This window comes from Cavia porcellus, unplaced genomic scaffold (genome assembly GCF_034190915.1).
Source record: "Cavia porcellus strain 051 isolate PalLab524CR breed Dunkin Hartley unplaced genomic scaffold, mCavPor4.1 scaffold_1, whole genome shotgun sequence".
Lineage (NCBI taxonomy): Eukaryota > Metazoa > Chordata > Mammalia > Rodentia > Caviidae > Cavia > Cavia porcellus.
The window spans coordinates 236995789-237007960 of record NW_026947484.1 but is presented as its reverse complement, the minus strand read 5'-3'; the positions used below and the strand labels follow the sequence as shown (position 1 = coordinate 237007960).

The 12172-nt window shown below is 58.2% G+C and overlaps 1 protein-coding gene across 2 annotated transcripts in view; it reads left to right on the top strand.

Moving 5' to 3' along the window:
* Klhl29 (kelch like family member 29) overlaps positions 1-11829 on the top strand; it is a 260001-nt gene extending 248172 nt beyond the window's left edge. For both annotated transcript variants that reach the window (XM_063231845.1, XM_013155913.3), the window contains 6 exons: positions 1687-1885; positions 2026-2208; positions 2335-2515; positions 7496-7689; positions 8014-8158; positions 9796-11829. In XM_063231845.1, coding sequence (XP_063087915.1) covers positions 1687-1885; positions 2026-2208; positions 2335-2515; positions 7496-7689; positions 8014-8158; positions 9796-9979 — 1086 coding nt within the window. In that variant the 3' untranslated portion in view covers positions 9980-11829. The remainder of the gene's footprint in view (positions 1-1686; positions 1886-2025; positions 2209-2334; positions 2516-7495; positions 7690-8013; positions 8159-9795) is intronic.
* The last annotated feature ends 343 nt before the right edge of the window (positions 11830-12172 follow it).

The following is a 12172-nucleotide window of genomic DNA, read 5'->3' as shown; positions in this document are numbered from 1 at the left end:
ATGCTCTGGCTGCAAGGAGGTAGAGGGCACCTGAGTGGACCAAATGGAACCGCTGCACATGTACAGGAGAGAACTGGAGGTCCTGGGAAGGGACAGCTCAAGGAGGAGGAGAAGGACAGCTGTGTTCTGGAAGAGCACCCCAGTCACAGGGAGCTACTGGGTCCAGCCCACTCCAGAAAGCCCTGGCTTGGGCCCTTAGAAAGGAGTGATTCTCAGGAGGAGGAGCCCGGGAGTGAGTGCCCCTGCAGGAAGTGCTCCCTGAGAATAGAGAAAGGCGACCTTAGCCCAGAGGTAAGGGCCCACCCAGGCAGAGCAGCATCAGGGAGGTGTGACCCAGGACAAGCTGAGCCCACTGATATGGACCAGAAGGGTTGTTGTGTTTCACTGGGAGCAGGAGGGTGCAAGGTCAGAAGGGACAGCCGGGGCGTTAGGGTCAGTGGGACTGGGCAGCTCAGGCTGCCTAGGTGTCTCCCTGGCCTAGCCTGTGAGCCAGGGAAAGGGTGTCCTCAGACTGACTGAGTGGAGCGGGGCACGCCTTCTTTACAGAGGCGTGAAGTTAGGTTGGGCAGTTGGTAACGGTGGACCACAGTACACTGTAACCCCCAAACCTATGTCCCAGCCGGGGCTCCGGATCTCTGTCTTCTGTCACCTGCTGGGCATGTCCAGCAGAGTGGCCTGAGTCCTTCTTAGGGTTCTCCAGGCCGAGTCCACACCGTTGCCTGGCTTCCTTATTTCAGGCCAAGACAGAGCCAGTGTCCCGCTCCCCCGAGTGCCCATTCGCTGGCCACAGTGCTCCCTTCTGCCTCCTCCTTCCCCTTAAGGGGGCCTCGCCTACTTTTGGCCCATCTTACCCGCATCACTGCCACCCTAGTGGCTTCCTGCCATCCTTCTTGCTGCCTTCAAATCCATTTTCCAGGCTGTAGCCTGAGCGCTATTTCTTAAGAGCAAATCGGATCATGTCACCACTGATTAAAGCCCTTTATTAGTCCCTGGGTCGCCTTGCAAAAGCCGCACAGTCCTTAGCTAGCAAGGCAAAGGTTAGCCAGACCTAGCTCTGCCGTCCCCTGCCCCCCATCTCACTGCTCCTCTCTGCAAATTGCACCCCACGCAAAATTCTTTGCCTCTGTAAGAAGCAGCCCCTCCGGTTCCCCAAATACCCTATCCTTCTCCTCTCCCAGCAGTGGTCACCAAGGGTTCACACAGTGCCACCAAAGTGGAGTGATAAGCACAGCCCGTCAGACAGCACAGGAGATTCAGATGAGCCCACGAGAAGCTTTCCGCACAGGGCAAGAGGGTCCAGAAGAGGTGACCCCCAGAGGCAGAGGGCGTGAGCCTGAAGGGGTGAGGGTGGCAGCGCCTCGGGGCAGGCAGAAGCACCTGGAAGAGAACAGAGACAGCAGCTGTGAGTGGCACAGAAGACACAGGCGTCATGACCTCTGGTTCAGTCCCACCCACCCTCAGAGCCTGGCAGGGAGCAGGGGCCGTGATGGGGCAGGGTGTGGACCGGGGGCTCGGGGATGAGTGGACAGTCCACATGGAGCGCCTGCCCGCCCTCCTCACCTCCCTGGCGCGGCCAGGCTGGGTGGCATCTGCGTGTCCGAGCCACACGCCGAGCCTCTTTCCTTGTCCTGCGACTCCCGAGTGGGCTCCTTCCCAAGGCTGAGGTCCGCGTCTCCTCTCCCGCAGTACGCAGCAGAGCTCCTGGCCGTGGTCCGCCTGCCCTTCATCCACCCCAGCTACCTGCTCAACGTCGTGGACAACGAGGAGCTGATTAAGTCGTCGGAGGCCTGTCGGGACCTGGTCAACGAGGCCAAGCGCTACCACATGCTGCCCCACGCCCGCCAGGAGATGCAGACGCCCCGAACCCGGCCCCGCCTCTCGGCAGGTACTGGGAGACAAGCCTAACCCTAACCCAGCTGCAGGTGCCGAGGGTCAGCCCCGCCGGGGTGGTTCCTGGGAGAGGAGCCAGGCACAGGCGCCGACAGTGCCAGAGGTACCCCAAAGGCACCGTCTGTGGCCCTGCAGGTGTGGCCGAGGTCATCGTTCTGGTTGGGGGTCGTCAGATGGTGGGGATGACCCAGCGCTCGCTGGTGGCTGTCACCTGCTGGAACCCGCAGAACAACAAGTGGTACCCCTTGGCCTCGCTGCCTTTCTACGACCGCGAGTTCTTCAGTGCAGTGAGCGCCGGGGACAACATCTACCTCTCAGGTGAGGCCCTGGCGCGCGGCAGGGGCTGGTACAGGGCTTCCCAGAGGGGCCCGGACCCTGGGGCTGGGCCTGCCACCTCCGCGCCCTCCTTCAGCCCCTGTCTCTGTGCCCCTCAACTGCCTGCAGGTGGGATGGAATCGGGGGTGACGTTGGCCGACGTCTGGTGCTACATGTCCCTGCTGGATAACTGGAACCTGGTCTCCAGAATGACCGTGCCACGATGTCGGCACAACAGCCTCGTCTACGACGGGAAGATTTACACTCTCGGGGGGCTGGGCGTGGCAGGCAACGTTGACCACGTGGAGAGGTGAGGAGTCCTCGGTGGGAAGTGTCTTTTTGCATCCCCCAGAAGCTGAAATCCTATCGCTCCTCAGTGTTAGCGGCCCCGGTGACTCAAAGTCTAGACAGTGAGGTTCTTCTAACACAGCAGCAGGAGGGGACCACGGAATCACAGGCAGGTCTGAGAATTCTGGGGCAGAGCTGGAACCCTCTGCCAAAATGTTGGCCAAGCTGGAAGTGATGTCTTCTTGTCCCTGCCAGGCAGAGGGTTATGCTCTAACTCCCTCTCCCATATCCCAGAAAAATCTGTGATAATTCAGGGAAGGTTCGACACACACACAGCTAAGCGGCTTGGGGGCACAGTGTGGCCATCTGGAATTCTCCAGAAGCAAATGCGAGTCTGAGATCCACGTGTGTCAGCTGCCCTCTGCTGGCAGCACGAGGCTGCTTCCTCCCCACGGCGGTTGTCCACTCCAGGTCAAGACAGGTCCTGGAGCCAAGGCTGGCGGTCGCTCCTCTGCAGTCACAGTGAGATCTTTTGCTCTGAGCCAGGGAAGCTGCTGCGGGCTAGATGCACCCTGGGGAGAGCTGCGGAAACCACCCCGGTGGCAGGGGCTTCGTGATGTAGAGGAGGGAGGCCTGGCCCCAGGAGCCCTTCCCGCCGCGTCCTTCCTGTGCCCGCCCGCCCCTTGTCACGCCCCCCTGCTGTGATGCCACGCAGTCCTGGGTTTATACCCCGCACCCCATAGCTAATTGGACATTTGACAAATGTTACAGCAGTGATGGTTTCCGGGTGAGACAGGCTCTGAATGTTCATCATGGGCTCTTAACTCCCCCAAGTGGAGCCCAGAGATGGCTGTGCAGCAACATTTAATTGTCACGTTGATCTGAAGATAATGGGGAATCCCTACGTGATTACGAGGGCATTAATACTGCCGTTGGACCCTGACCAGCCCGGCATTGAGGTCTTCAGGGTGACCTGCCACATGCTCCGAGCCTTCCCAAAGCAGCTTCCAGCCATTTGTAACCTGATAATGAACATGTGAAGACAGAGACATTTTCTGTGTAGGAGTAAACTGAGCTGGATCTGTCATCCTATCTTGCCTTTGTCAGCTATTTTTAATCTCCTAAGACACTGATTACTCATTTTGCAAACTTATACTTGTTGATAAATGTGGGGATTTGTTCAAGGATCAAATGTAGCCACTGAAGGTAGAGACACATTCCGCTTCTCCTGAGCCCTGGAGCAGGTCTGGGGCTGCCTGCAACAGCTCCCTGGGGAGGCTCAGCCTTCCTGCTGGCTGGGCAGCCTGGGAACCCCAGTGGACAGAGGAACGGGCCAGGACAGCAGAGAGTCAAGAGCTCACAGGTGTGGAGAGCCCCTGCTTCCCAAGGAGCAGAGACCCTCTGGGTAGGTGCCTGTCTGTGCCCATGGCAGCAGTGTGAGAATTCAGGGTGACAGGAAGGTCTGCATCGTGGGGACAGACACGAGGACACTTTGTTCCTCAGGAAGCACTAATGATACAAATCGCTATTATATTGATAATGAATGGAATATATGGTGCATTATAATTATATTACATTACTGTATTACAGGAATAGAACGAGATTATATAATTATAGATTGAAACAACAGTGCCATAGACAAACCTGTATTATATCATTATATAAATAACCGGGTCTAATATTTTATAGTAATATATTGCGGGAGCTGTGGTTACTGGATAAATGGTAGCGGAGCCTTGCTCTGCGGGGTCATTTGCATGTCATTAGCATACCCTCCCCGGAAGGCCCGGGAAGCTGACAGATGAGCTGATGGAGGGCCCTGGTCTGGCAATCAGCCACCTGGAATAACAGGCTCGCAGGAAATCTGTTTGAAGCAAGGTGCCATTGTACCGCAAGGCCGGGGACTAACCACCACGCACTCTTCCTCTGTCTCCGGCTCCTTCTGCAAGAGCTCTTTGGATCTGTGCCACATTTGCTAAAAAAATAGACATGTGGACTTCTGACACTACCCAGAAGGACACTTGACTCCAGTGCATGTCAGCCCCGTATCCGCAGCCAAAGGGACAGCCCTGCTGCCTCCCAGGGACCTCAGCCTCCACTCGGAGCCAAGCCGAGGACCAAGGGCCCGTGCCAACCCTCAGAGAGAGCCCACAGGGGTCCCCGGCCCTGGCCAGCCTGCTTAGTGTCCCCAGCAGCCTCTTCTCCCTTCTCATCTGGGATTCTTGTTCCAACATCCCTCTGTCCTCTCGCCTTGCTGTCGTGTCCTACACGGCAGGTCCAGAAGAGCCTTTCTGCCGACCCTGGGCCCCTCCACATCCGCCCTCCTGCAGACCTGTCCGCTGCACACCGGAGCCTCCGCCCTCTGCCTGGTCCCAAGGATGCAAGGCGGTCCTTCTGGGTTGTTCCCCCGTCAGGAGCTGATTTCTCTTCCTCACCTCTGTCTGTCATGCCTCCCACAACCCCACCCCTGCTTGGCCAAGTGACCCCCCTTCCCAAAGAAAAGGGGGCTGACAGTCAAGAACTCAGGAGCCTCCCCTCCTGCACTGTGGCCAGTGCCCGCACATGTGCCCTCCTGCCTTTCTCCCCTCTCAGGCTGCCTCCACTGTGATGGAGCGGCCTCCTCTTGTCAGGAGGCTCACGGCATCAGCAGCACCCCACCTTTTTTTTTAAAGATGAGGTCTTTCCAGGGCTACCCTTAAACTCCTGGGCTTAAGCAACCCTCCTGCCTCAGCTTCCTGGGTTCCGGGATTCAGGTGCAAGCCATAGCACCCAGCTCCCCCTCTTTTTCCTATTTAGTCATCTCTTCTATGCAGGGAGGAAAGGGACCCCAATCTAGTCAAGTTCCTTGCATAAAATGTCACGTACCGGGTATCGTAACACACCTGTAATCCCAGCACTCTGGGAGGCTGAGGCAGGGGCTTCAAAAGTTTGAGCCCAGACTGGGCAACCTAGCAAAAACCTTGTCTCAAAATAAAAACCAAAAAAAGCTGGGGATGTAGTTTAGGACTGCAGCCCTGGGTACAATCCCCAGGACTTGAAAAAAAAAAGCATAGTATTTGCATATAACCTACACATATCCTCTTGTGTATTTAAGTACTTTAAGTCACCTCCTCATTAATTATTAAAGTACAGTGTAAATGATATGTAAATGATATTTAAAAAGTTCTCACACTGCATTGTTTAAGGAATAGTGATAAAACATTTCTACATGTTCAGAATGGACATGATTTTTCCCCAAATATCTCCTGTATGTGGGGCTGGAGGGCCAGCCTTTCCCTGTCCAGCATGAAAATTCCCCACCCCATTAAGCCGAAGCCCAGGATGCGCCCAGGAGAGCCAGCTGCCCATTCCGGGAGTGCTCAGGCCAGGTGCCAGCCACAGTTCTCACTAAAAGTTACGTCCTGTGCTCATTGTTACAGATACGAGATACGGGCAGTTTGTGCCCACAGCCATCCCTCCCGAGCTGTCTGCTTTCCTCCCCTCTGCTCCTGAGGCTTCCTGTGGCCCTCGAGCTGTTGAGGAAGGTTCTAGGCAGGGGTGGCTGCGGTGTCCCCCACCCGGTCATGGCCCTCCCTGGCAGCTGGCTGTCCGGCGCAGGGAGGAATCACAGCCCAGCGACCAGGAGACCCTACCCAGGACTTTTCCCTCCAGAAGGGGGCTGGTAATCACCTCTCAGCATCCCGCCGACCCGTCTCATCTCCATGTCCTTCCCGGGTGCCACCTTCTCCCCTCTTTATAGCTGTTCCCTCCAAAAAGTCCACCCTGCCACCGCCAGTCCCTGCCGTGAGCCTCTGCTACTCCCTCAATGGCACTGACCGCAGGACCACCGTGACCTGCTTGGGGCTCCGTGCCCCCTTGGCGTCCTGCACTCTCGCAGCCTCTGGCCTTTGCGAGTGTGACTGGGCTGCCCGACTCACGGGCTGCCCCTCCTGGGCCCATGTCAGCCCCCACCCCAGCTGTCCCCACTTCTGAGTTTGTGCCTCAGCTCTGGTTTCTTCTTGCTGGGGACCCCACGGCTGACTGCTCAGCCCAGACTCACGTGCTCCCCTGCCCACTCACTCCCCCAGGAACCCTAAACTCCATAGAACTGACATCACCTCCTCCCCCAGCCCTGGGCCCCTGTCCCTGGAGAGTGCCACCACCACCCTCTCTCAGGCTCCGTCCCCCTCAGCGCCAGCAGCCAGCAGTGCTGGGACCCTCTCAGCACCCGCTCCCGTCACATTCCTTGTGTTCTTGTCATCCCCTGGCCCGGGCCACTGCAGCCACACTGCTCCTCCGGCTTCCTGTAACATCTTCCCGCTCCCCAGCCTCCTCACTCACCACACCTCGTCCTGCAGGCACTGTGGGCCCCACAGTCCAGCACTGAGCACGTGTTTTCCCTGCTTACCTCTTCAGGGCTCCCTGTCTGCCCTGTACCCCGCCCCAGTCTCCAAGCTGGCACAGTACCCGCCTAATCTGCCCCAACCTTGGCCTCTGCAAACCGCTGTACATGCTGCCAGGTGCCACTGTGCCCACATTGTGCCCTCACTGGCATCCCCAGGCTGGAGAGCAGGCTGGGACCTGCTGCCTGTAACCTGGCCCCCCTTGGCACCACCCACTTCCATCCCATTCAGTGACCAGTTCCTGCCTGCCTCAGTTGGCCTCAGTTGGCCATCTCGTGTCTTCCCACAAGGCCACCAGCTCCCCTGGGGCAGGCGTGGTGCTGGCTCACCCTGATCTCACCAGGTCCAGTGCAGAGCCTGGGACACAGCAGGCACTTGGCGAGGCATTGCCACAGGAAGGGCAGGACTAAGTTGGAGAGGGGGCCGACAGACCAGAAGCTAGGCACCCTGAAAGCCAGGCTGGGAGGCAGAGCCCGACAGAGACTGGACAGATGGAAAGGCGCCCCCTGAGGGTCAGGAGGCCAGGACGGACTCATCCTACCAGGCACATGGCGGGTGGGAAGCAGATGGCTCTCGCCTGTGACCCTGACCCTTCATGAACCCCACTCCTCCTCCTACAGGTACGACACCATCACCAACCAGTGGGAGGCAGTGGCCCCCCTGCCCAAGGCAGTGCACTCGGCTGCAGCCACTGTGTGCGGCGGCAAAATCTACGTGTTCGGCGGGGTGAATGAAGCAGGCCGGGCCGCGGGCGTCCTCCAGTCATACGTGCCACAGACCAACACATGGAGCTTCATCGAGTCCCCGATGATCGGTGAGGACCATCCGCTTCCTCAGCCCGGGGCCAGCACAGCCCACACCTCAGGGGTTCATTCAGCCTCCACATCCCAGAGCAGAGCCCGGCTAAGCCCCGGAGCTCAGCAGACTTGGTCTGGGGGCAGAGGGGGTGCAGCCCAAGCCTCGTAGCACACGGAAAAAGGCAAGGTGGTCACGGCTCCAGGTACCCTGCCCTCGCCTGTCCTCGGGCCCCAGAGCAACGTGCCGGAGCCCTCCCCAGCTCCCGGGGAAGGGGTGCTGGAAAGAAAGGGGAGGGAAGGCCAGTCCACACGCCCTGACACCCACCCTGCTGTCCTCACAGACAACAAGTACGCGCCTGCAGTCACCCTCAACGGCTTCGTGTTCATCCTGGGCGGGGCTTACGCCAGGGCCACCACCATCTACGACCCCGACAAAGGGAACATCAAGGCAGGCCCGAACATGAATCATTCTCGCCAGTTCTGCAGGTGAGGGGCTGGGGAAGGGGTGGGGATGCCCCAGGGAGACGTGATCACAGGGACGGGTGCAGAGGGTGGAGTGGTGGCCAGGAGCCCCACTCTCAGCTCCTGCTGGGAGCGAAGTGGCTCCTGGGGCCCTCAAGGCCATCATTGTACAGCGAGAGGTGAGGGCAGGGCCAGCTCGGGACCTCCTGCCATAGCCGTGCGGGGACACGAGACTTCTTGGGGGATGCTCAGGGCCCCAGAGCAACATGCCGGGGGATGCTCACACGATCCCTGTGGCCCTGAGGGACCTGGCCCATGAGGAGCGCAAGGCTCGGCTGCTCTGCTGTCTCAGCGGCTGAGTGGGCGGGAGCATCGGGCCCTGTCCCGCAGGGCAGGGAGTAGAGGACACAGTGCAGTGTCCGTGAGACACGAGCCCCTGCTCTCCCGCATTGTCCTTCACTGACCAGGAGGACAAGGAAGAGGAGAGGGCTCTGGCTACCCCGTCACCAACACTGCACAGCAGGCCCATCCTGAAGCCACCTGTGCAGAGGGAGCCGCCAAAGTCCCAGTGTGGGAGGAGCACAGAGAAGGAGCTCAGCGCTTGGTGTTCAGTTAGCACAGCAGGAAAGGTGTAACCCCTGCTCCTGGCACCTCACGCGACCTTGGGCCAGGAACTTCCCTGCTCCGGGAGGTCCTCTGCCTACTGAGTTCTTGCTGGCTGTGTCTGCAGCTGTCCCGCTGTCCTTCTGTGGTCACGTCTCATGGTGGCAGTGTGCAGACCGCAGCCTGACTACATTTTCACTGATAAAGGCAGCCAGAGCACCGAGCGCTGTGTGAGGGGCTCAGGCCTGGTTTGAAGTAAGGAGAGGAAGCCTGCACGTCAGGGGGAGATGTGCACTGTGATGTGCGCGGAGAAGCTTGGCCACACAGGGAAGCATGCGAGGGCCCTGGGTGGCCGGGACTGCGGGAGGGCAGGCTGGACGCTCGCTGTCTCTGCAAGGCCTCATGGCTGCGTCCGAATGTGTGCACTTTGGAAACAGGCGTCCAATTCCAGAGATTGGCAGGACGTAGGGACCCACTGCGGAGCAGGGATGGACAAGGGCCTGGACCTCGGGAGTAAGTGCAGAGAGCAGCACGATGCTGGGCATTGTCGGCAGGGGCTGACCGGGGTGACAGTGACCCCACGGGGGAGGGCCAGAAAAGTCCCAGGGCACACACGGTGAAGGGACACAGCAGGAGGTTGGCAGGGCGAGAATGCTCGGTCTGCACGTGTCCAGTCAGGCGAGGGCCTCACTGTGCTGACCCTTGGCACGCTCACGGGTCCTGTTCCCAGCTGGACTTGAGTAGAAGGAAGGCTCTGTGTGTGTGACACAAAAAGGCCATAAAGGGCCAGTGGGCTGAGCCCGGTGCCTACGCAAGAGTTGGCTGTCCTGCCAGTGTCACTGGAGGGTCAGCAGGGCGGAGAAGCCAGGGAAACCAGTGTTTCTGCGCGCAGAATAGGGAAGCACGTGGCTTGTTGCCCCTGGAGGACAGGCTTTCAAGTTAGTCTGGGCCAGAGGGCAGAGAAGGGCTCACGTGGCTTTTGCAAGAGGGTGCAGTCTGTCCGCCTGCCAGTCCGGGCAGGAGCTCGAGGCTCAGTGTCCGCCCGTTTCCCCCAACAGTGCCGTGGTACTCGATGGCAAGATCTACGCCACCGGAGGCATCGTCAGCAGCGAGGGCCCTGCCCTGGGCAACATGGAAGCCTACGAGCCCACGACCAACACGTGGACCCTGCTTCCCCACATGCCCTGCCCCGTGTTCAGACACGGCTGCGTGGTGATAAAGAAATACATTCAGAGCGGCTGACGTCAGCAAGGAGCCCGCGACAAGACAGGGACGCGTCTGGTGAGGCCAGCGCTACGCACAGCGATGAGTTTTCAGCAACACCAGTAAGAGGCCGACGAAACCCAACCAAGGAACTCACTGCACTGAACATTTTGAGTACTCTACATTGAATGTAGAAAATCATCCTCGCCTTGGGGTGCCACAGGCTCCTGCGGAGGGCGCTCGCTCTGCCCGGTATTCCTCACCTCGGAGAGGAGCTGTTTCCTCCCTTCCTGCAGAGCAAGCTTGATCCCTAAACCGCCATCGATCAGTTACCTTACGACAATATTAAGCGTCAGGCTCTTCGGGAATGAGATCAAAGTGTCCTTACCACTTTGATTCCTACTTTCATTTTTTAATCAATCTACACTTTCAGTGGCCAAGAGAAGACGAGGGACAGGACTGCACAGCAAGGCTGAGGCCGCTGGCCCCTGCCGGACCCTGCAGAGCCAGGGGCAGCCGTCGGGGGCACCGCTGGGGAGAGGCCGGCCGTCCTTCGGGGGGTTTTCTACCCTGTTTTTGCCGGAGAAGGACAAGATGGCTGTGCTAGCTTTCTCTTATCCAATATGCATTATTTAGATTTCCAAGGCATTTTCTTGATACACAAAAGCTATTTTTCAGTACCGAGAGAAGGTGGAGGCCATGAGAGGGATACTGTGGTGGGAAATCCCAAGCTCTTTGCAGGTAGTGCCAGAGGGGCATTTGCTCTCGTTTTTCTATGTGTAGAGTAGAGGATCTCTCCTGGGGTGGGCCATGCCCCCGCTTTATTTTTGGAAAAAGTATCTCCCAGACAGCCCAGCCGGGACTGTGCCTCGCCGAGGCCCCGTCAGAGGAAGAAGGGTCTGTTCTAGAAGACACAGCTGTGCCTCCGCACCCCCGCGAGCCCCCTCCGGGAGGGAGGGAGGGAGGACCTCGGCCAGGGGAAGGGATGGCGTGAGGGAGGGAGAGGAAACGGCTACAGAGCACAGGAGACTATTTTTGATATTTATAGCTATATATTAGGCACCTGCCACAAGAGCTCTCAGGACGGGACAGCCTTCTTAGACAGCCATGACAGCCAGGCCTGCAGGGCGCGAGCAGAAGCCCTCTTCTAGGTGCATAGTAACCCGAGGAGAGGGAAGCCAGGAGGACCGCCCGAGGCTCCCGGGGGAAGGCTTGGCGCCAGTCCCCAGCCCCTCAGACCTCACCCGGCCGGCCACCAGTTTCCATTCCAGGGCAGGAGGCAGGTCGCGGCCACGGCCGCGCTGTTGAGTTGAAGTTGGTACCAAATACACACACACACCACGTTTCTGTCGGGAAGTCAGCCACTGTCACTCCGTGGGAGGAACCCTCGCCGAGGAGGAAGAGACCACGCTTTCCACTCGGCAGTGTTTGCTGACACAGAACTCAGCCGAAGGTCAGGCAACGACTTCTGGCACTACAAGTGTGGCTCCCACTTGGACAAGATACCGAGCTACGTTATGCAGTTTTTAATATTATTTATTATTTTAAAAAGTAATAAGCACAAAACTACATACATTGTATGTCATTTAAAGTATTTATGTCAAACAGGGTGCAAGTGTGAACCCAAGGACTGGAGCACAAATCCTAACTGCCTGGGGCAGGGCTAACGTCCGCATTGGTGTGTGTCTGCCTCCAAGGGAGGTGCTAGCAGTCACCAAGACTCCACAGATGACACTGAAATTCTGTTTCTCTCCTCATCTATCACACTGGAGCAAAACTGGCTATTTCTGTGAATGATAAAACAGGGTTCTCTGTAATGGTATTGTACATAGTATACGTTTATTGTTAAGTTCTTGTTATATTATAATAAATATATTTATAGATCTAGATTCCGAAGCCAGTGAGATGCTTTGTGTGCCAACATCTTTGCCACAGCAGTGTGAAGCCCCCGGGCAGGCCTGCTCTCCCTCCCTGACACCCCCATCAGGGCTCCGCTAAAGACCCCCGTGTAGATGTTGACGAGAGCGGACAGCAGGAAAGGAAGCCAGCTACCGGTAAGGGCAGTGGAAGGTCAGGGTTGAAAGGGACTCCGAGGACACTCCGTCAGTGGACGGTCTCCCGTTGTACTTGGGCTGCTGTTCCTTCTTCCCACAGGGCCACTCTGTGCCGAGGCCCTTGCTTGTCTTTATGCCACGCCAGACTCCCACTACAACTCCAGCCGTCGCCCTAAGA